The sequence below is a fragment of the Trichosurus vulpecula genome, chromosome 4 (genome assembly GCF_011100635.1).
Source record: "Trichosurus vulpecula isolate mTriVul1 chromosome 4, mTriVul1.pri, whole genome shotgun sequence".
NCBI classification, from domain to species: Eukaryota; Metazoa; Chordata; class Mammalia; order Diprotodontia; family Phalangeridae; genus Trichosurus; species Trichosurus vulpecula.
The window spans coordinates 101,904,275-101,927,727 of record NC_050576.1 but is presented as its reverse complement, the minus strand read 5'-3'; the positions used below and the strand labels follow the sequence as shown (position 1 = coordinate 101,927,727).

The window sequence follows — 23,453 nt, the reverse complement described above, 5'->3', positions numbered from 1 at the left end:
ACTTTCCACCTGTTCAGAAAGAAACCTTAAGAGGACCCCGCCCCGTAAAGATGGTGCCCTGTCCTGTCATGTAAGCCTCAGCGGCACCCTCTCGGGGCAGCAGTCCAGGCACTGGGTGGGATGTAGAGATCCGGGTCCTCTGCAGCCTTGGGGCCTCCCTGGCGGGTTGGGCAGCGCCAGGCTGGGCTGCCTCGGGGTCCTTTGGCGCCCCCGAGACTGTGCTCAGGAAACATGACATCAGCACCCCGCTGGTGCTGTGTGCAAAGCTTTCTGATGGTTGGTGTTGCTCCCGGACACGCCTTCTCGGGAGGAGAACAAAAACAAAGCGGAGGGGCCCGAGCGGGACCCAACGGGCCACTGCGGAGAGCTCCTTCCAGCCAGCCCGCCCTCGCCCTCGGAGTCAGCCACCGTCGTCAGGTGAGTGAGCGGCTCCTGCCCTCCAGCCCTGTCCCGCAGCTGCAGCTCCGGGCGTCCGGCCAGGGCTGTGCCCTCCTCCCTCCGCCCGGACTCGTGCAGCGGGCAGTGGGCACTCCCTCCCATCCCCACCCATCCTGCCCTCACCAGCCTGGCTGGCACCCGCAGCGTGGCGCTCAGGCCGGCTGGCCCTCCTCCTTCCCCTGCCCGAGCTGGCTCCCGCGCCGGCGGGGAGGGGATTTTCCTGGGGGCTTCCCGGGGTCCCTCCGAACTGAGCAGGAAGCGAAGGGGCAGAAAGGGGTAACTGGAAAAAAACGTTAGGAGAGAAGTTCTGGCCATCTGGTATCGCCGCAGCCAGGTGGGGGCATACTGTCGGGGCTGCTTTAGTTCTCTGGCTTGGCTTCTCTCTCCCGGAGGGTCCTTCGCCCCTCTCGCCTCCCCAGCAGCCCCTGCAGCCCCTGCCCAGTAGAAGTGTTTCTCCTTCCTTCTTTATCCTTTCTTTTACCTCCTTTGCGTCGGGGCTGAGGGCATACTGAGTGACGGCAATAACTAGAAAGCTGCTTCTTGGTTGTACCGACACTCGTGTGTCAGGAAGAGAAAATGTGAGCATGTATGGCACTCCATTCAACCAACATGTGAAGCACCCCACGTACCAGGGATTGCGCTATCCACTGCTCCTCACTCCTCTGGTTTCCTGTCTTGTTAGAGTACAGAAACTGTGTGACTGGGGGAGGGGGGAGAGAGGCCGTTGGAGAGGACTCCAGGCTTCAGATCTAGACTGGAACCCTCCTTCCCCTGGTGGCCTCAAGGCCTTTGACACAGTGGCGTTAACTGTCAGTGTGCTGAAGTAGGTCTTTTTAGTTCTCTGAAAGTACTCTACGTGCAGAAAAGCTGAAAACCTTCCAGCTGCCTTTCTCTACGTGCTTGTAAGATCGGCCTTCCTTGTTCTTATACTTAAGACCTGTGTCGTATATTTAAGACCTGCCTCTTGGAGTTGGCTGCTGAGAAAAAATTCCAGAGGCCTGAAAACTCACATAATCGTGTGCTCTCCTGGGGTCCCTGGCAGCCCGACCCCTAGTTCTGGCTTTCCCGACATGAAGACATTCCATAGAGGCATAGAAGGATACAGCTGGAAGGGACCAGACAACTGTCTGATCCAAACCCTCGTTCCCGCCTTTTCCTGCCCTTTTTTTTAAGTTTGAATCAGGATCTGCGTCTTAGGTGGCAGCCGTACAATGTACTTCCTTAGCTTCCTCCTATAAAATGCTGGGTTCTGCCTTTGCCTACTTGAGTTCCTCCATTTTACGGGAGAGAAGAACTGATCTGCCTAAATGACCCCAGAGCCTGTGCCCACCAGTCCCAGAGCATCAGCATAATACTGAGGAAAATCCCCAGAAACTTAATAATCATCTCAATTAAAAATCAGAATTAGGAATGAAACCATACATAGGGCCAACAAATTTACAACTTGTGGTCATATATTTATATATAAGCTGTAATAAAATAACAATAACATCCGAATTAAGCAATTTTAAACTTCCCTCCAGGGTATCAGGACATTAAGGTAGATCTTACTAACCCATTTGTGGTCTTTCATTTTATTTTTTAATTCTCCACATCAAACAGTGAATGATATACTGGATAGAGTGCTTGACTTAGAGTTTGGAAGAACTGAGTTCAAATCCCATCTCCACCACTTTTGGTGTGACCTTGGGCAAATCCCCTAACCAGTCTGGTCCTCAATTTCTCATCTTTAAAATGAGGGGACTGGCCTATGTGGTCATTAGGGCCCTTCCAGATCTAAACCTGTGATCTCCTTGGTTCTGTTCTTTCCCTCTCAAAGAAACTCTGTGTTGGAGGGATTTCTTCATTAGTTTTCTCATCAGCTCTGAAGTTAGGAAGAGAACTTCCCCCACATAGAAGGGAGAAGAGGAAAAGCCCCTTGGTTCCCTTGGTTTCTTGGATAACTGAGAAGCCCTGCTTTCTGCATTGTAATCCCATTTTCCTGCACTGACCTCCAGCCCTATTGGATAAGCCCCTTCCCAGATCACTAAGCCAGCTTTCTGGTGGTTTTAGAGGAAGGCCTGAGCTCAGCCGAACCCCTTCACACATCCACCCAGCAGGTCAACTTGCTTGTGAGTTACTTGTAATGTGAATTACCCCAGAGGCTATCCTTCTCTCCATCTTAACCTCCCTCTGTGGATATCCTGAGTTAAAGCTATATATAGTAGGTCAGAGGGGAATGGAAATCCATTAAGGAGTGTTATATAGGGTGATCAAGGGGAGGGACTGGTACTTTCTAGCCTTTATGAAGTATTAAAACGGGTGGGGGAGGTGGAATGGCAGGCCAGCTGGATAGAGAGGGCTGCATTTTCATTATGGAAGCATGGCATTTTAGTGCTGGGAGGAAACTTTGAGAGAACTGGGGCTGCTAATGAGGGATACAATGAGGGAAGAGAGAGACAAGGAGTCAGAGACACAGAGAGACAGACAGAGAGACATAGACAAAGAGACATAGAATGAGACAGAGACACAGAAGAAAATGAGGAGAGATAACAACCCCATTCCTCTTCCCCCATTTAAATCTAACTTCTTTAATCTGCTTTTTTCTGGCTATGCTGAATCATTTCTTTCTTAATTGCAAATGTCTTTTACTTCTGGCAGTGAGATACAGCTCAAGACTAGGTTTTAGAAATCTGGGGTTCTTATCTGACCTGTGCCACTGGCTGGTGACTGAGTGGCATTTGATTCATTATGTTTCTCTACTTTGTTGAAACCATATTAAATGGCTACGTGCTAGTTTTCCTTAGACTAGTAACAATGAAGGAAATAAAGGCCAGGCAAAACACTAGAAGAATTCTGTGTGGTACTCTGGGAAAGGCAGATTTAGAAAGATTTTGTTGGCTGCTGGAGTTTATATTTTTGATAGTAAAACCAGCCTTACAGAGAGTTTGGGACAGGAATGAGATCCAAGAGGAAAGGTATTGAGGAAAAAACGGTACACTCAACAGGAGGCAAACCTAATGGGTTTTCTCAGTCTGCTCTGAGCTGTCTACCAGGGACAAAGGTAGAAATGGACATAAGGTAGCCTAGGTGGAGTCCAAGCAAAGTCGTCTTTAGAGTACTTTTGGCTTGCTCCTCCAGATTTCTCTCAATAGGCTAGGCAATCTTTTAAGTCCTGCCTTGAATAGAGTAACACCAAACTAATCACGGCTAGAGAAATTACAACTGCAAGACAATAGCCTGCATTTGTATTATATTTTAGGCTTTTAAAGAATTTTATAATTGTCTATAGACATTTTGAAGAAATGATGAATTTTCATATTTTAAAGAAGTAAAGCAACCTATAAGATGCCACAGAGCACAATAACGAGAGGCAGGGTAGAGTTCATAGCCTTCCAACTTTCTGTCAGGGTCATATCTGAAGAGAGGAGAGGGTCGGTCCCTGGGATCCTTGTGTATACAGTAACACTAGATTTAGAGGAGCTAGATCTGTAGGGAGAAGAATGAGTCTAGGAAAGGGATTGTCTTGAAAGAACAAGGATTAAAGAGAGGCCTCTCATGGCAAGAGAGAGATGGAGGTGTTATATGGGGGTGGAGGGGGAGAACGAGCTTTACTAACAAGCTCCTCCGTCACTGTCTAGAGGGGTTAGCCCCTTGTGTCCTGCCGGCTGCCTCAGGAATTTATATGATAATGATGTGGCTGGAATACATCGCTCCCTAGGAATTTGTCTGACGTAGGCTATTAATGATTCCCATGTATGGTAAAGTGTGTAAATAGTGAGGCTTCTGGTATATTCAAGCTCGGGTTCAGTGGCTTCCCCTGGGCCAGAGGAAGTGTCAGGGCTTCTGAATAATGACATGTTGGGGGAAATGAACTGGAGGTTAGCTACTAGGACCTGGGACCTGCCCTCAGAAATATCAAATACTTCCTTCACGAGTATCCGTGTTTGGGGAGGAAGATACAATCAGTGGATAAAAATCAAAACAAAAAACCAAAACCTTAGACTCCTTCTATCCCTACTACCTTTATCTTTGAGAAACTGTATGATAGAATGAAAACAATACTGGCCCTGGAATCAGAAGACCTGGGTGCAAATCTTCCCTCTGCCACTTACTAACTTTTTTGACCTTGGAAGTGATTTAATTTCCCTAAATTTCCTGACCTATAAGATGAAGGGTAGATGACACTTCTGGTTCTAGAGCTACGACCTTCCAAAGAGAGCAGTAATATCTGTAGTGCTGGCTCTGATTTTCACTATGACTCAATTTCTATGCACAGTACTCTATAGAAGGTGCTAGGGGGAGAAACAGAGGATGGGCAGAGAATTTACCAAGGCTTTTAAGTTCTCCCCTGTCCTTGCTCACGGGAGCTCACATGTTGGACAGCCAGACAGATAAAGAAGTGAAAATGCATATAGGAAGCACACGAACAAGTTCAAATGAAAAAATCACAAAGTGAGGTCTCAGGGCATGTGACAGGGAGGAATGGGGTGACATCAGTCAAGGAAAGCTTCCTGGAGGAGGTGAGCTTAAAGCATAGTCACAAAAACAGGGAATGTCATGGCTTAGGTGAGAGGAAGAGTATCCGAGATTGGAAGAGTGGAGTGCACAAAGGTTGAGAGTCTGGCTGTTAGAGCTGAAGGGAAATGACAGAGAATGTGGGAGATACAGAATTGGAAAGGACCTTTGTGATCATGCAGTTTGATGCCTTTACTTTATAGATATGGAAAATGTAGCCTAGAGAGACAAAGTAACTTCACCAGACCTTAGGTCAGAGAAAATTAGGAGTGATTATAGGTTTATTCTACTTCTCCCTGCACCCTCCCTGCTACTGGTCGTGTGGTCCCAAATTTGCCATATGGTACCACTAAACCAGGATCCCATCATAGCAACAAGGTCCCTTCAAGAGGTCCAGCCACGGGTAGTCTTTAGTAGACATACTGAGAAACTTAGCTTCTGAACCCAGCGCCTTATCATCCTTGGAATGATCTGTTTCCTTCTGACAACCCCGTTCACTCCTATAAGTGACTTCGGTGCTTGGGGAAGGCCACTCAGATGTCTCTTCCAGGACATTAACCTTGATTAACCCTAACAGATAGGGTACATCCTGCTCTTTCTCTTTTGTCAGCTCTCTGCAAAATGGAGGATTAGGCAGTCTTAAGTTGCAGAACGCAATAACTGATAGATCTTGTGTGTACCTGGCCAGATACCAAACAGCCCAGGTAATGTCAGCAGCATATTTCCTAACTAGGCAAACACCGGACAGGTCTCCACCAAACCGAGAGGGCGGGGACTCAGAGGGAGTGTTTGAATGCTGCACTTTTTCCATGCTTAAGCTGGGTTGTGTCTGGGCTGAGAGGAACAGGATAGAAGGAGTGGGCTGTGTATTGTTTCCTTTGGACAGATGAATTAGTGGGATGAGGGGGGAAAAAACCAATTTCCTATCCCGCCTTATTTTGGGCACTGATGGAGAGGTTATGTGTTAATAATTAAACCAGGTAATGTCTGTGGATAATCAATGATTCATATAGGTATAGTGGTTAGTGTGAATGCTAGGATCTAACCTTTATATAACAATTTAAGGTTTGCAAAGTACTTTACATTTATTATTTAATTTGATCCTCACAATAACCCTGGGACGTGGGTGCTATGATTATCACCATTTCACAGATGGAGAAACTGAGCAGAGAGATCTGGGATTCAGACCTTCCTGACTCCAAGGCTAGCTCTCTACCTAATTGCCTCCAAGTGCTTCTTGTTGTGGTTCCTACCTCCTTTGTTCTCCAAGAGGACCAATGACATCATGAGGGTGATGTCTTGACTTGCTCGTGAATTGGAGCGGCTCAAAGTTGTCAGCCTCTTTCTCTGCTCCAGAGTCATCAAAGACAAAGTTAAGGCAAGACGAAAATTGATGGCCCAGGATGCAATGGGTGGCCTTGGTTTTTCTGAATTAAGGTCTTTCCTTAAAAAAGTCTTTTGAGGAAGGAGGTGTAAGCATCACCATTCCCATTTTACAGATGAAGAAACTGAGACACAAAGGTTTATCACTTTTTTCTTCAGTCACGTAACACATACTCTAACAGATATGCCAGAACTCAGAGTCAAACACACCTTCCATAGGATCATAGATTTAGAACAGAAAGGGGCCTTAGAAGCGCCTTCATTTTCTAGCTGAGGACTCTGAGGCTGAGAAGGGAAGAAAGCAGCAGAGTTGAGATTCAAACTGAGGTCCCTCATCTCCAGACCCAGTACCGTTTCCACTATACTACGGTGAAGTGGATTACATAGCTTTGATTTGGTTTTCCTTAAACACTAGCCCTTCTGGCCCTGAAAAAAATCATCTCAAGCTCTATTTAAAAATAGGATTAAGGAGGAACCAGGTAGGAAAGCTGCTGTCATCTCAGATCCCCCTTCAAGAGAATCTCATGTAACAGGGTGATTGTAGTCAAATGATAGAATTAGCCAAGTGGAATTAGGAGCATACCAAAAGGTTCCAATCCCAGATTATATGTCATTTGAATTGAACGGATAACAGGCCATTTCTAGCAGCCCAGGAGGCAATTTCTACCCTGCTCAAAAGGTTATGTTTTAATAATTGATTTATTGGAATCATACTCCAAATACACTTATTGTGTATTTATTCTGTGTGAGGCATTTTTGAATTATGTGTGACTTTCCATCTATGCACAGGGGGGTGGACATATAGCATCCAGAAGAATACTAAATGGCCCCCTCTGCACCCAGTAGGTGTGTGGCTGGCACTCTTATTCGGAGTAGTGATTAGTAACCAACATCCAGGACATTGTGCAGGATAGATGGTTGTGTAGACCAACTCAAAGGGAAATCCCTATTTTTTACAGAATTTTTTGAGCCAAAAATGTATTCTTTGTATGTTTACAAAGAGGCAAGATAGTTTAATGGAAAAAACTAATCAATAAGCATTTACTAAGTGCCTACTATGTGGCAGGGACTATGCTAAGAGATGAGGATGTGAAGAAAGGCAAAAACAAAAACAAAACTAGTCCCTGCTCTTAATGAGTTAAAATTGTAATGGGGAGACCACATACAAACACACTTATAAGATAAAGAATAAATGGGAAGCAATCCCAGAGGGAAAGTGCTTGTAAACAGAAGACCTTGATTGGAATTCTAGGCCTGCACATTTCAAGCTGTGTGGACTTGGGCATATCACAACCTTTCTAAACTTTAATTTCTTCATCCATTCTCACATAACCCAAATTAAATGGTAATTGTAAGAATCAAGTTAGAGACTGTGTAAGGTGTGTATTGGGCAGCTAGGTGATGCAGTGGATAGAGCACTGGGTCTGGAGTCAGGAAAATCTGAGTTCAAATCCTGCCTCAGACACTTGCTAGCTGTGTGATCCTGGGTAAGTCACTTAACCCCTATTTGCCTCAGTTCCTCATTTATAGGATGAGACACACTGGAGAAGGAACTGGCCAACCACTCCAGTATCTTTGCCAAGAAAACTCCATGGACAAAAGTCCATGGGGTGATATAGAACAGAACATGACTCAATGACAACAACAAGGTGTATATTACATAAGGCAATTGAAGCCCAGAGAGTCAGGCCAGTACCTTGGTCCCATCCTCATCAGCATAATTGAGACAGAGAATTCAGCAGACTTTCAAGAAGAAAGTGTCTAGGATGCTGCATGAGTGTCTGGTCTTGTGCCTGAGAGGGAGGCTTAAGTGTCTAGTTGGGGAACCCATTGGTGATAAATAGGAGTGTCTTGACTGGAACAGTTTTTGTGAGGGTTCAGGGGTGAGTCTCCCAGGAAAGTAGTTGCCATTTTTAGAACCTTCTGTGGGCCTCCTTTCTCTCAAGAAGCATGAAAAGGAGGCACCCCTCCCACCTCCTGGTGACATAGAGCCTCTGAGAAACAGGTCTCCTTTTAAGGCAATCCAAGATTCCAGATGTCAAGGACTTGGCCAAAAAGGAGGGGGTTGGGCAGAAACCAGGAGGTGGAGAGAGAAATGAAGTGGAAACTCAACCTTCCCCCCACAGAGAGAAAGAGAGAAGAGCTAAGTCTCATTTCAGAGGAGACTTTCCCCTAATGTGAATCTGGCAAGGCATCCCCTAGGAAGGGTCCTTACCTGGATTAAACCAAATGTCACCAAAGCCCATGTGTGCCCCCAAAGACCTCTCTAGACCTTATGCCTCCCTAGCTCTGAGCTTTTCCTTCATTGATTACTCTTAAGTCAGATGGCTCCTAAACCCAGGGGAAGAACCCAACCAAGTGATTAATGGAATCTGCCGAGGCCAGGTTAAAAACTGGTTTTATCTGTTATATGAGAATACCCCATTAAGAAGTCTCTGGGGGCAGATTTTTTCTCTGACTGGTCTTCTGGTCTCCGTCTTTTCTTCTGTTGATCCTGATTCCCTGGAAACTTTACTGGAAGTTTGCCTGTGGCTTAAAGCCAGGAGAAACAAGGTCCAGCTTCTATGGAGCTCAGCGATGGAGTTTAGTGGGTCTCCCCTACACAGTGAAGAGCTTTTGTATTTCAAAACAAAACTTCACTTGAAAGCTGGCTCTCCACTACTTAGGGCAGGGTGAGATTCATTCCTGAGGGGGCAGCATAACATCTTGTTGGGTTCCGGAACCATAACTTGCCCTCCAGGGGCAGACAGGTATCAGAAGATCTGGGTTTGAATCCCTGCTCCAATATGTATTAGGTGTATGACTATGTGCAAATCTCCACCTCTCTGGTCTTCAGGATCTCAATGTGTAAAATGGGACAATAATAGTTGTTCTGATTTGACCACTCAGAGCAGTTTATAGGAAAGCACTTTCTAAGCTGGAAAGGGCTATGTAGATACGACTTAAGAGTGCTGCGTCACACCAGACAAAGTCATCAGAACTCAAAGATGCTCCAGGGGTTGGGGGTAAAGGAAACTGTATTAGAGATTAGAGTAAGGAATAAGAATTGGTGTCAAAGAGCAGAGGTGAGAGTCCTCTGGATTATTTGGAAGCAGATTATATACTATTTTATGTATATTATATTTTCATATATTTTATTTATTTAAAATATTATCTATTTTGTATGTATTATATACTAGCATGACTAGAAGTGTCAGGATCACAGGAACATAGGTAGGGAGATTTCAGGGAGCTTAGAGGTCAGCTAATTCAAGCACCCACATTTCTCAAATGGGGAAACTGAGACCCAGAGACTTACTTGTTCAAGGTCACACAGGGAGTCAGTAGCAGAGCTGCTATTTTAACTGCAGGCCCATAATTCCAAATTCAGGGTTCTTTCCATCCTACCCTAAGAGAGAGGCTAGGGAAAGGTGAGGCTTGAGCATGTAAAGGCTGTGGGGTTTGGACATGGTGTATGTAAGCCAAACATGTTCCAAGATGTTGGAGACAGTATGGTACAGGGGAAAGCACTCTGAAGCACTGAACATCAGACCAACAGGATCTGTGTTTGGATCCTACTTTGTCTTTGGTCTTGGGCAAGTCACATCCTTTTGGGGCCTCATGTATAAAATGAAGGCATTGGAATAGGTGGCCTCCAAACTCCTTCCAACTCCGTATTTGTGATCCTATGGTGCATGCTTCTATTATCCTCTGCCTTGGAAAAGAAAAGTGATTGTCCTTTTTGCTATTTGATCCCTCCCGTGTTTGACTCTAGATACTTCCTGATGCTATAAAGTTGTCCTCTTCCTAATGAATGATGTTTGTGGCGAGAAGAGTGGCCTTGGGAAGCCAACTCCCATTTGAAGCTTTCTTGCCTAATTCTGCCCAATTACAACCCCTCAGCACCTTTGAAACCCCTTGAAGAACAGAACAAGGCTTTCCAGTTTGTTCACTTCAATTGTTCTAGCATACTCACTCCAACTTCTCCAAACATTTAGCAATGAACAAATATTTATCCAATCCCTGTGAATGCCCAGCTTGGTTCTAGCTATTGGAGGCAGTGGGTAGGATGAGAGATGGGGAGAAGGAAGGATTCAATGTAGAAGACGAAGTTCTTACTGTGTGTTTTCAGTTTCTGTGTGCTTTGTCTCCTTGACCAAACTGAGAAGGAGCCCTGAGTTTTCTCCTGCATCTTTCCTCAGGGTCCAGCACAGGGTCCACCCATCACTATGGGTGCTTTTTGTGTGACCTGGTGAAAATAAGAGGAGTGGATATGTAGGGCCATTGAAGCTTGGGAAGCATTTAGCAGAACCATAGGATTTGGGTACTCTGTTATGCTGAAATAATATATTTAGGGTGCTTTATAAACATAAACCAAGTGCTATGTGTCAGCTGCTACCATCATCATCATCATCATCACCATCATTGTTGTTATTTTAGAAAGGCAGCATGGCATAACAGAGCCTAGAAGTTGAGCTTGTGGCACATAATGATTCTCTAGCCCTGGGCAAGTCAGCTTCTCTGTGCCCTACTCTCGAAGACTAGAAATTGCTGAGAGAATTTCCTCATCTGGGATTTCCCTTTGCCAGTGAAATAGCAGGTCTAAGCCTTATCCAATCAGTAATAGTAATAATGATGATTATGATCTGCTCCTGTGATTTTATTGGCTTGGGGAAATCCTTGAATGGACACTCCCATTACTTATGTAGATGAGAAATTCATCAATAGCTTAGAGCCTTAGAGATACTGAAAGATTAAGTGATTTGTCCAGCATCACACAGCCAGTGTGGGTCAGAAATAGGTTCTGAATTCAGGTCTTCCTGACCCTAATGCTGATCTTCTATCCACTATGCCAGGCTGCCTCACATCATCATCTTCATCCTCAACATACTGAACCTTAACTGAAGTCCAATTCTGATGCTTCACTATGGAACTGGGTTGACTCTAAGTTCTATTAAGTAGAGCACAAGCCCTGTCAGGTACTACCAAGCTGGAGATACTTAAAGTATCAGATGGTGATATCTGTCATCTGAAGACCAGCATAGCAGAGAGAGAGAGAAAGAGAGAGAGAGAGAGACAGAGACAGAGAGAGAGAGAAAGAGACAGAGAGAGAGAGAGAGAGAGAGAGAGAGAGACAGAGAGACAGAGACACAGAGACAGAGACACAGAGACAGAGAGGTAGAGAAGAGAAAGAAACAGAAGAGACAGAGATAGAAATAAAGAGACAGAGAGAGGGAGTACAGGGAGAGACAGAGACAGAGACAGAGAGAGACAGGGACCAGAGAGAGAGATGACTATAATCCTACCCTATCTTCTACCTCTTCATTTTCTATGGGCTGTCCACAGTGTCCTTGGTCACCCACTGTGGTTCAAGGCTGTGGTGCTAGGGAAGTCCCTTGAGGTATTGCCTCTATTTTTCTTCTGGAATGTTCATTAAGTATTACCATGTGCTGTGCAGACATTTTAAAAAAGGATCCCCATCTCTCAAGGATTGTTTTCCTAAATAGATGAGATGGAAGAAGATGGAGATGGAGAAGAAACTACCCTGACACACAGTGATCAGAGAATGACATAGGATCTGAAGTTGTAAAAAACCTTAGAGGTGGTCTAGTATGCTCCCCTCATTACTTAGATAAGGAAAAGGAAACCATGAATGTAGAAATGACTTATCCAGGATCACACAGGTGGTAAGCAGTATGACCAGGATTCATACCCAGGTCCTCTGACTCCAAATCTAGAGTTCTTTCCATAACACTGCTGACCTCTCTTTCTGAGCTGTTGCTGTCTGCCATGTGTACCAATCACTTGGCAGTGAATTATCAACTGTATTTTGAACCTTATTTCTGGATAATTGAGTTTTTGTGACAATCATCTTCAACTGTTATTTACATCTAGTACCATCTGACTTTTCACATATTTATGTTTTGTCTTTTCAACTGGAAGATGAGCCCTGGGGAGGCAGAGACTAAATCGTACCTCTTTGAATTACCTCCACAGTACCTAGCATAGAAAGCCTGGTTGTGGTGGAAAGAGTACTGGATTCAGGGTCAGAGGAGTTGGGTTCAAGTCCAGGCTCTGAGATTTACTTCTTGTGTGATCATGGCGAGTTATTTAACTTTGTTGGGCCTCAGTTTCCTCATTTGTAAAACTAGAGGCTTGAACTAGATGATCTGTAAGGTGTTTCAGGCTCTAAGTTTATGACAGAGGAGGCACTGAATAACCATTTGTTGACTTGTTTTGGATAGAAGCCTACATAGGGATAGCAGGGTTAAGGGAGGGTAAGCTTGAGGTAAATGAAGGCCAGGGATGGCCGCCATCTTGAAGCGTGCAAGTCTCAGAGCTAGGTCTAGTTCTGTCTTGGTAGCAGTTTCATTGTTCCTTAGCCTTCAGTTTTTATTTCGTGTCTGTGTTGCTTTCTCATGCCAGTTTCTGTGTTTCTCTTTCAGGATGCCGAACTGGGGAGGAGGCAAGAAATGTGGCGTGTGCCAAAAGACAGTTTACTTTGCTGAAGAGGTTCAGTGTGAAGGCAACAGCTTCCACAAGTCCTGCTTCCTGTGCAGTGAGTATGGTGCCCCCAGGCCCCTGCCGTTGCCATAGGGAACTGGGACCCAGGGCCTGCTAGCACTGGCCTGACCTGTCAACGCTCTAGGGAACCCACCCTGTGGGATGTAAACAGCTTGGGATTTGGCTGATACAGCAACTGGGGAGGGCAATGCTGTAAGGACCTCTTTGTTCTCCCAAGAAGCTGCTTCTCTGGGTGATGAACTGGCTAGAGAGTCGGTGGGGGTGGTATGATGTCTAGGGGATGAGAAGGAAACATGTGGGGACTTTGTAAACAAAACTTTGCTACTTTAGATTTTTGTCCTTTTCATCCCAGTCATAGTCCAGACATTCAGGAGACAGACCCTTCGGCCCCAAAGAAACACCAGCTTTAGAGCCAAAGTTTCTCTTGTTACAAGACAGTGAAGGCCAGTGACTGGTGGTTCTAGAGAGAGAGGGGGATCAAATCTGGGGTTACTCTATATTCTTGTTTCCCCATGGAAACTCTCAACCACACGGCCCCCCATTGCCTCTAAGGCCCAGCCACTTTCTTTTTCACATTCAGAGTAAGAAGAGGAAGGAGCTCAGAGCCACAAGCTCTTATCAGATCCCAACCATCCCAAGGCAGGATTTGCTCTTTTAGCAGACCTGGAATGAATGGGAAAGGGGGCAGACACATCTGCCTTACTTGTGTGACTGGCTTGAGTCTTACTGAGTGACTGAACGGTAAAGGAGACCTAGGAATCCTGCCTAAGAAGCCTGCGTATGGTTTGATCATTGCAGTTGTGTTTCCTAAGGTCAGGCTGTTAGCAAATGATGACAGGTGAGTGAGGAAGTATTGACTGAGCACCCAGGAAATATCCTGAAACCTGCACTATTCCATATCAGCTCCTTACCTTAAGAAAGTTAAAGCCAATGGCTATGAACTGTCCACACCATCTGCAAGAGTCTCTTCTAGCAGCTGGCAAAATCTCCATGGTCTGAGTATCCAAAGGGGGCTTTTTCCTTGAGCTTCTCTGAAGAGACAGACAGATACAAAGATAGAGACAAAGAGAAAGAAAGACACAGAGACAGAAAGAGACATGCACAGAAACAGAGAGACAGAGAAATGGAGAGACAGAGACAGAGAAATGGAGAGACAGACAGAGACAGAGACAGAGAAACGGCGGGGGAGACAGAGAGAGACAGAGAGAGAGACAGAGAGAGAGAGAGAGAGAGAGAGACAGAGAGAGACAGAGAGAGACAGAGAGACAGAGTTATAAGAACTTTGGAATACTCTTCCCAGGGCACTAATTGATTATACTCTTACCCAGGTCAATAGATGGTTGAATTTAACCAGTCAGTCAACACACATTTATTAAGCACTTACTATGTGCTAAGCACTGGGGATTCAATGAAAGGCAAAGACATGTTACTTATCTTCCAGGTGCTCACATTTAATGACAGTCAACACGTAAGTCAAGTCAGTAAGGCTTTATTAAGCACCTCCCATATGCACCTACTAGGTGCTGTGCTAAGCACAATGCAAACAACTACGCACATATGAAGTATATACAGAATAGATGCAATGTAATCTTAGAGGGAAGGAGCTGGGGTGGGGTGAGACCTGGAAGGGGTTCCTGCAGAAGACAGGATTTGAACTAGGTCTTGATGGAAGCTGTGGAAGACGGGAGGTGGAGGTCAGGAAATAGAGCAGTCCAGGCATCAGGGATGGCCAAGGAAAAGGAATGGGGTGCACGGCCATGGAGTGTGAGGAACAGCAGGAAGGCCACTTTCTGGATTGTAGAGTATTTTGAAGGGAATAAAGTATTGAGACTGGAAACGTAGGACAGGGCCAGGTTGCGAAGCCCTTTGCATGCCAAACAGAGGGTTTTGTATTTGATTCTATAAAGAGCCACTGGCCTGAGCTGAATGGGTGGGGAGAGTTGCTACGGTCAGACCTGTGAGGTAGGAAAATCTCTTTGGCAGATGAGCCAAGGGTTGATTGGAGTGCAGACAGCCCAGAGGCAGGGCAACCAACCAAGCCTATTGTATTAGTTCAGCTGTTAGTGAATGAAGGCATCAGCAGGGTGGTGGTTGTGTACTTGGAGAGAAGGGGACATATATGAGAAATTCTGTAAAGGCAGAAATAACAAGAATTACCAAACAGATTGGGGCAGTTGGTAGTGCGATGGATAGAGTGCCGGGCCTGGAGTCAGGAAGATTCATCTTCCTGAATTCAAATCCAGCCTCAGACACTTCCTAGATCCTGGGCCAGTCGCTTACAATCCATTATATTTCATGAGGGCAGGAGTCAGATTGTCTTAATTTCTGTATTCATCATTGTATCTAGTACAAGGCATTGCTCAAAGCAGGCATACGATAAGTGTTAGAGGGGAAAGTCAGGGGGTAACCCTGTTTGCCTCAGTTTCCTCATCTGTAAAAATGAGCTGGAGAAGAAGATGGCGAATCACTCCAATATCTCATCCAAGAAACCCCCAAATGGGGTCATGAAGAGTCGGATGAGACTGAAACAACTGAACAACGAAGACAGATAAGCTATGTGGAATGAGCTCAAAAGAGAAGCTGAAGACACCGCTAAGATTGTGATGCTGGGGAGCAGTAGGATCATAGAGTCATAGATTTTGAACTAGAAAGGTCATAGAGGTCATCTATCCCAACCTCTGGGGCTCACAGAAGGGGGATGACTTGTTCCAAGTCACAAGGTCCTCGCGGCAGAGACAGGAATCAAGCTCAGGCTCTCGGACTCCAAATCCAACACCCTTTCCTTCGCGTTATGCTTAACGTTGCATGTGAAATTCCATTTTTTTCTTTCTTTTCTCTTCCTTATTCCCCTTCACTTTCCCCTCTCACACGTACTACATGCCTACTTTGAGTAATACCCTGTGTTAGGTACCACAATGAATATAGAGATTAAGAAAATCTGACTCCTGCCCTTCTGTAATATACAATCTAATGGACTGTAATGACTTCCCCTGGGAATGAAGGAATGGAAGGGGAGACATTGATGTCTTTCAATATGGCACAGTCCAGAGAAGACCTTTAGGGAATGTGTAGTCAAAGCCCAGGAGACACTGTAGCATAGCATAGCACTGTAGCATCTCTTACTGGTCATTTCATTTACATTGCGGTAGTCCAGTCTAATTTATTACAATTATTCTTCTTTTGCTATGTGTGTGCCTGGTAGTGCTAATACACAGCTTATGAAATACACTGAATTTTTTTATACCCTATGGAAATGTTTAATCTCAAAGGATAATCTATATTTTAATGGTCTATGTCAGGGGTTAGCAACTATGGCCTGATATGGCCTGCCTGTTTTTGTAGGGCCCATGAGCTAAGAATGTTGTTTACATTTGAAAATAAAGTTTTATTGTAGTAAAGGAAGAGGATAGGGGAGTGATCGTGGATTCATGAAGACTTCGGTTCAAGTCCCATCCCTGATACCTACTAGCTGTGTGACTAGTAAATTATTAAATTGCTCAGTGCCTTGGGCAACTCTTTAAAAATAAAAATTATAGTTGCATTGAGTTTCAATGTTTGGAATTCCCTACATGAATGAAAAAAAGTTCAGGCCTTCTCCCCAAACACCCTATTTACCATAAAACATCCCAAGCCTCCCAGTCCATCTTAGAGATCCTAGAAACTGAGGCTATGTCTGGGTTACACTAGTTGAAATAGAGATTGGTTAATTGTGTAATTCATTTGAACTAGGTAGAAAAGGAGATTAGTGAGTGGCAGGCCAGTTGGGGTAGGAGGTATGCTTGAATTATCTAGTTTAACTAAGAAGGTCAAATCAGCTTCATGTCCACTGACATTCCTCTTCTCTCATTGCCCAGCAGATCAGCCTGAAGCCATCCCCAAACATAGCTAGTAAAAGTCACGACTGACTTCCTCTCAGTTGACAGCTGGAGGGGATGTTTTTGGTCAGCATGGACCGAATGGACTCCAGCAAGACCTTGTTGGCCATTGGCCTACAGTGGAGGGCTCAGAAGCAGCAGCATGTTGTTATCAGCAGCTTTTTGCCAGAGCCTCAGCTTTGGAAATTTTGAGTTGTTTATACTTCCAAAGTGAGTGGGAGCTGGCTTGGCAGGCTGATGGAGTGGAGGGTCCTGGCTTCTGGCGGGGAGAGGCTCCCGAAAGAATGTTGTTTAACCTCTGACCCAAACAGGGCTGGCTGTGGTGTCAGCTTCCTTGGAGCCTGAGTGATTTTGTACTGAGTTGGGGTTAGGTGAGGTAACAAATTGAGGTAGTCCAGGAATGCAGGACAATGGTGCAGATAGACAAGGGCAGGACCTAGGGCCAGGTTACCAGCAGAGAGCATGGCTCTGCATTTCCAGAATCAGGACATGACCAGAAGTCAAAATGCATAAGAGGACCACACAGAGAGGTGGGGGAGGGAGGGAAGGAGAGAGAGACAGAGACAGAGACAGAGACAGAGACAGAGAGGAGAAAGAGAGAGAGAAAAGAGAGAGAGAGAGAGAAACAGAGAGACATAGACAGAGAGAGAGAGAGACAGAGAGAGAGAGACAGAGAGAAAGAGAGAGAGAGAGACAGAGAGAGAGAGAGGAGAGAGAGAGAAAGGGAAGGAGAGAGAGAAGAGAGGAAAGAGAGAATGAGAGAGAGAGAGAGAGAGAGAGAGAGAGAGAGAGAGAGAGAGGGAGAGAGAGAGAGAGATGCCAAAGGAACAGAATGTATTCAGGGATGACAGCTCATTCTTCTGGGGAGCCTTGGCATGCTGGTTGTGTATCTTTGTCCCCAAAGTCATTCTTGAATATTGCCAATCAGCAAGCATTTATTAAGTAATAATGTTCTAGGCAGCTAAGTGGTAGCTTGGTGTAATGGATAGAGAACTGGCTTCAAAACAACAAAGTCCTGCTTCTGGCATATATTGACTGTGTGACCCTGGTCACCTAAAAATAGTGAGACGGTCCTTACCTTCTCCTATTGAGGAAGACAGCATGTTCTCAGATAAGTAAATTCTGGATATATACAAAATAAATACGTGGTCATTGGGACTGGGGCGCTAAGATGGAGGGAATTAGGAAAGGCGTCATGCAGGAGGTAGTATTGTAACTGATCTTAAAGGAAGCCATGAATTCTAAGAGAGGAGGGATGAGGAGGGAAAGCAGGCCAGGTATCAGGGACAGCCTATAACAAAGATCTGAGGCAAGAGGTGAATGTCCTGTTTGGGGAATAACCAGTGGGCTAGATTGACTAGACCTGTGGAGCAATGAGAGAGGCTAGATTTTAGATGATTCTTCAGTTCCTTTGATCTGTGTAGGAATCCACATTGGCTGCTTGGCCTACCAGGGGTCTCTTTTGCTCTGAAGTATCCAGTTGGATTTGCCATGTTGTCTACCAGCTAGTTGCCAGTTCTCCATTTTGTTCATTTCACATTCACCTCTAATCTCTGTCTAATGGGGAATTGGCAGTCTTCTGTATTCCCCGGACTTGGAAAAGCACCTTTGCCTGATGTGTCCAGATAATTCAGACAATGGTGTGTTTTTCAGCCTGAATCGTTGGACAGTTGCCTGATCTATTCTATGTTTCTTTTTTTTAAATGCCATGTTGACAGGATCTTATCATTGTAGATCTTCAAACGTAGGCTAGGGATGTTATAGAGATCGTTCCTGGTCAGGAAAGGGTTGTACTTGATGGACTCTGAAGTATCTTCTAATTCTGAGGTTCTGTGATACATGACTTCTAAACCTACATCACAGTCTGGCTTGAAGCTTCAGACAGATGGAAGAAGCTTGTGATCAAGAAGCTGCTTGTTAGTCTGATGGCAGCTCTCAACTTGAATTCAGGGAGACCAACAAGATAAAAGGACTTTTTCCTCCTAGAAGAATAGAAGGGATTGTCAGGATTTGAGGTCTGGGCAGAGTTCCTGATACTACTATGCCAAGCCCTGAACTAACCCTAAAGGAAGTACCCATCTCACTGTCCCTAAGACCTTGAGACTGTTTTTCCTCTGACATTTTGAGTCCCTGGTTGTAGATCCCCCTGATATAGGTGTCAGCATTATCACATTGGGCATGAGATGGACAAGGGAGAGACAGGATATGCCAGACAGAATAAGGAGGAATTAGACTTGGAAACAGCAGATGGGCAGAAGGCATACAGGACATTCCAACAGGCATGAGAAGAGGCACTGGGATGGGAAGCATGTGTCCAGACCAGTGCTAATCATTTTCAGAGCATCCCTAGTACTTTTGTAGGAAAGGTTGAGATAAATCAGGTATCAGTGGTTGATAAACAATCTCACCTCAGGGTCTCAGGTTCCTTACTTTATGAGCATGTGTTTATTCTGAGGGGGAAGGGAACATATAGTGGCTCTTGGGATAGAGAAGTATTTGGCAGTAAACCCCATGGAAATAAAAATCCAGTCAGTCCTAACTTTGATTAATGAGAATAGACACTTGTAGGTTGACAGTATGAATGAATGAATCAACATTTATTCACCTTGTACTTGAATCCCCATTACTTGGCTATGGTGTTGTTCCTTTCCCACTCTTTGTGACCCCATTTAGGGTTTTCTTGGCAAAGATACTGGAATGGTTTGCTATTTTCTTTTCCAGGTTATTTTTTAGGTGAGGAACTGAGGCAAACAGGGTTAAGTGACTTGCCCAGGGTCACACAGCTAGTAAGCATCTAAGGCTAAATTTGAATTCAGGTCTTCCTAACTACAAGCCTGGCACTCTATTCACTTCTTTACCCAGCTGCTCCAAGTGGAAATGGGGACCACCAATCCATATATATGTATTTCTGTGGGCTTCAAATTGACTTAGAAAACCACAAATTAACATTGTCTGTGTTTTATTGTATTGTTATTTGTTCCGTTACATATTTCCCAGTTATGGTTTATTCTGGTTGGATTTCTGCTAGGGGGTGTTGGGGGTCTCCTGTTTGGTGCCTCTGCTGTAGTGGACCCCACAGCTTGTTAAAATGCAGTATCCACCAAGAACAGTAGAGAAATCTCTTAGAAACTTTAAGAAAAACCCAGGCTTGTGGTTTTATTGGTCTAGAGAATTCTCACTGAGAGAATTTCACTGAGAAAATTCCCTCTACCAATGTAGAATGACACCTGCTCTGTCTGCCATTTACAGTCTTGGAGTTGCCTGGGGACACTGAGAAGTTACTCGACTCACTGTGACAGGAAGAGCATGAGCTCAAGAGCCTCTGAAGTCTCTGTCAGGTCTGGATCTATGATCCTATAAGTTGTCTAAGATCATCTAGCCAGTATGTGTCAGTGGCGGAACTTGAACCCAGATCTTTCAGAGTCCAGGGCTGTCCATCTATCCACTACACCAAGATGCCTCTGTAAAGTATTATTACTTCTCTTTTGTTTTAAAAAATATCTGTATACAATCTGGAGTGACATTAATAGGGAGGGAGCTTCATTAGAATAAATGGTTAATCAAATCTCATATACAGTTGACTGTTCCAGATTTGCTGGCTGGGCAATAGAACCTCCCAAGAGTGTTTACAGTGTAGAATCCCTGCATATCTTTGGTCAAGAGCCCCATGGTTGAGATGTAAATTATTAAAGTCATTGAATCATGGGACTCTAGCACTAAATTTTTCCTCTTATGCCTTATTCTGGTATAGAAGTGACCCTAGAGGCAGCTAAGTGGCTCAATGGATTGAGTGCTGGGCCGGGAGTCAGGAAGACCTGAGTTCAAATGTGACCTCAGACATGCACTACCTGTGTGACCCTGGGCAAGTCACTTAACCCTGTTCACCTTAATCCACTGGAAAGAAATGGCAAACCATTCCAGTACCTTTGCCAAGAAAAATCTCATATGGGGTCACAAAGAATCAGATACAACCAAACAACAACAACAAAGAAGTGACCTTGAGTTCCTTGAAGGTTATGTGTCTGGACTATAAATTCTGGTAGGTCTTACCAAGCTGGACAGCACATGCCTGTCAATAGATTCTATTCATTGTTTGAGGACCAACCTAGTTTTATGTAGAGAGGATCATTAGTGGTAGGTTGACCATTGGAGGATGACTTTGGGAGGGACCATAAAATCTCATAAATGTTATCTCCAAAGTTATAGATGGGTTATGGTCTGGTATAGGTAGAGAGACCGTCCATACTAAAGATGCTGAAAGTTACAGAACTGAGAAAAAAACCTTACATGTATGAAAAAATGATAGTAGCCTTACACCGAAAAATAATAACTTCAAGCATGTGATCCTTTGTCATGTTACTTGTATAGAAATATATATCTTTTGAAGTATTGAGAGGGAAATAGTACATTATATTTCTTAACATATCACTTTTTTGTAAGTGTTCAATAACATTCATTTATTTTTCTATGTTCTGTTCTGTAGCCTTAAGAAGTGTTTCAAAAGTATCTGAATGCATAAAATAATAGTGAATGACCTACATGGTGCGGTGCTGCATTGCACATAAAACTGTGTATATATTAAATTTTGTGTGTCTCAAAAAAAGTGTTGGGGGGCAGCTAGGTGGCGCAGTCAGTAGAGCACCGGCCCTGGAGTCAGGAGGACCTGAGTTCAAATCCGGCCTCAAACACTTGACACATGTACTAGCTGTGTGACCTTGGGCAAGTCACTTAACCCCAACTGCCCTGCCAAAAAGCAAAAAAAAAAAAAAAAAAGTGTTGAGCGGGGAGTCGGGAATTGCATTATGGTCTCGGCTCTGCTAGAAAATGACTTGGGATCTTGGAGAATCCTAACTACCATTCACATAATAATATAAGGGTTTACAAAGTGCCTTTGTCAAAGCAATCCTGTCTGGTATGTGTCACCAGTATCATTGCCATCTTACAGGTGAGGAAACTGAGACTCTGAAGGGTTAATTCCCTGCCCAACGTCTTAGTGTCTTTCCTATCTATGAAATGAAGGTACTCGACCAGATGTTAGTTTAGGTTTCTTCTAGATCTGACATTTTCAATTAGGTACTCCCTTATTCTCTTAGCCTCATCCTCATTGGAACCAGTTTCTTATCTTACCTCCGGTCTCTTGAGTTCTAAGTTCCATCTGGGCCTCACAGGGCGAACAAGATGGTCTTGGCTGAATCTCTAGACTTCTCATCCCTAGATGGGAATGTTGGAGCCTTTGGCCTCTTGTCCTCTCTCCCTCCTTCCTAACCACAGGGAGTTCCTCCTGGGAGGCCTGGCCATTAGAGAAGAGGGTGGAAAGTTCCTTATTTAGTCTTGCCTCTGTACTGGATTAGGGTGGGGATTGGGAGGGAGGGGGCAGGCAAGGAGGACCTATATTTAGGCAAAAATCTCCAACCTGAAGATTCAAGGGAGGGAGGGTGGAGGAGAAAGTAGTCAAGGGCCCTTTAAGGAAAGACAACTGCTACTAGTGCCAAAAATTTTTTTAAAATTAGGGAGCCAAGGGTACAGGCTGGTTCAAGGGAGGGGGAGAGAGGAGGGGCATAACTCTGGTAGTTTTCCTGGGTTATCACTCAGCACGGGCACATCTGGGGAAACAGCCAGGTTCAGTGTGCCAAGTACCTTAAGACATACGGTGGAGTTAAATTAGGTTTGAGCCTAAAGTTTAAATTAAAGTTAAAATTAAATTAGACTAGAGCCTAAGGAAATTGGCTTAGTCTGAGTTCGCTTGGAGCAGCTGATAGAAAAAGAGCTACATCTTAGTGAGGCCATCTCATCTATAGAAGATGGAACTGACAGGCCAAGGGGATGTTTTTGCCATTCTAAAAGACAGAGAAAGAGGTGATGCCAGCAAATGCCCACCTGATCCCATTCTCAAAACTTTGATAGTTGGGGCATTATCCCAATCCAATCTAAACATTTATTAAGCACTTACTGTATACAAAGTACTGTGCTAGGTGTTGGAGATACAAAGCTGGACAAATGCTGTTCTCAAGTAGCATACAATCTCATAGCAATTAATGAATCTGAGTTCTTCCCGTGGTGAGTTGAATGCTTAGAATGAAAGCTGCTTTTCTTTAGAGAGCCTGATTTACCAGGCACTGAATAAACACAGAGTCCTTCCCTCCCCCCACCCAATGGGTTTAGAGGCTGATGCCCATTTCTTATCTCTGGATCCACTGACCTTACTCTTCCTGGCTGTTTTTGGGAAGTGAGGGGATTCCAGCCCCTTTTCCTTCACTCAGGAGCCAGTGACCAAGACAGCTGCTGTGCCTAGGTCTCAGCAGTGAGAAGGAAAGAGACTGATGGAAAAAGCTGAAGCTCTTTTTTTGGCCTTTTTCTGGTTCTTTTGCTTGGAGGAGAGGACTTGGGAGATGGATACTCCAAAGCCAGAATAGCCCCAAGACTGGCTGCATCTGTCTGGAGCTCCACTGGGGAGCAGAACATTCCCAGGTCCAAACCCTCTTTATTTTGCACACTAAATCATCCCAGATGCCTTTACCTTTCAGTTCTAAGAGGTACATTGATCCTCAGGGCATCGTGCCTATACAAATGCTCGGATAGGAAGTGCTTAATACTTGCTTTACCCAGAGATCTTCGGCAGTCATCCATTTACATGCTGTGGTTAGCTTTCCTTACCATGCTTCTCTGCCCCCTCCTCTACTTTGCCTTTCCACTGTTTTCCCACCCGTGGGGAAGGCACTGGCCTAGGAGGCCCCTCATTTTCTCTTTTCAGGCCTC

The 23,453-nt window shown here is 44.7% G+C and overlaps 1 protein-coding gene across 1 annotated transcript in view; it reads left to right on the top strand.

The window, feature by feature from the left end:
* The first annotated feature begins 260 nt into the window (after window positions 1–260).
* Window positions 261–23,453, top strand: part of CSRP1 (cysteine and glycine rich protein 1) — a 35,056-nt gene continuing 11,863 nt past the window's right edge. The window contains exons 1-2 of the mRNA XM_036756490.1: window positions 261–417; window positions 12,744–12,856. Of these exons, the coding sequence (XP_036612385.1) occupies window positions 12,745–12,856 (112 nt within the window). The 5' untranslated portion in view covers window positions 261–417; window position 12,744. The remainder of the gene's footprint in view (window positions 418–12,743; window positions 12,857–23,453) is intronic.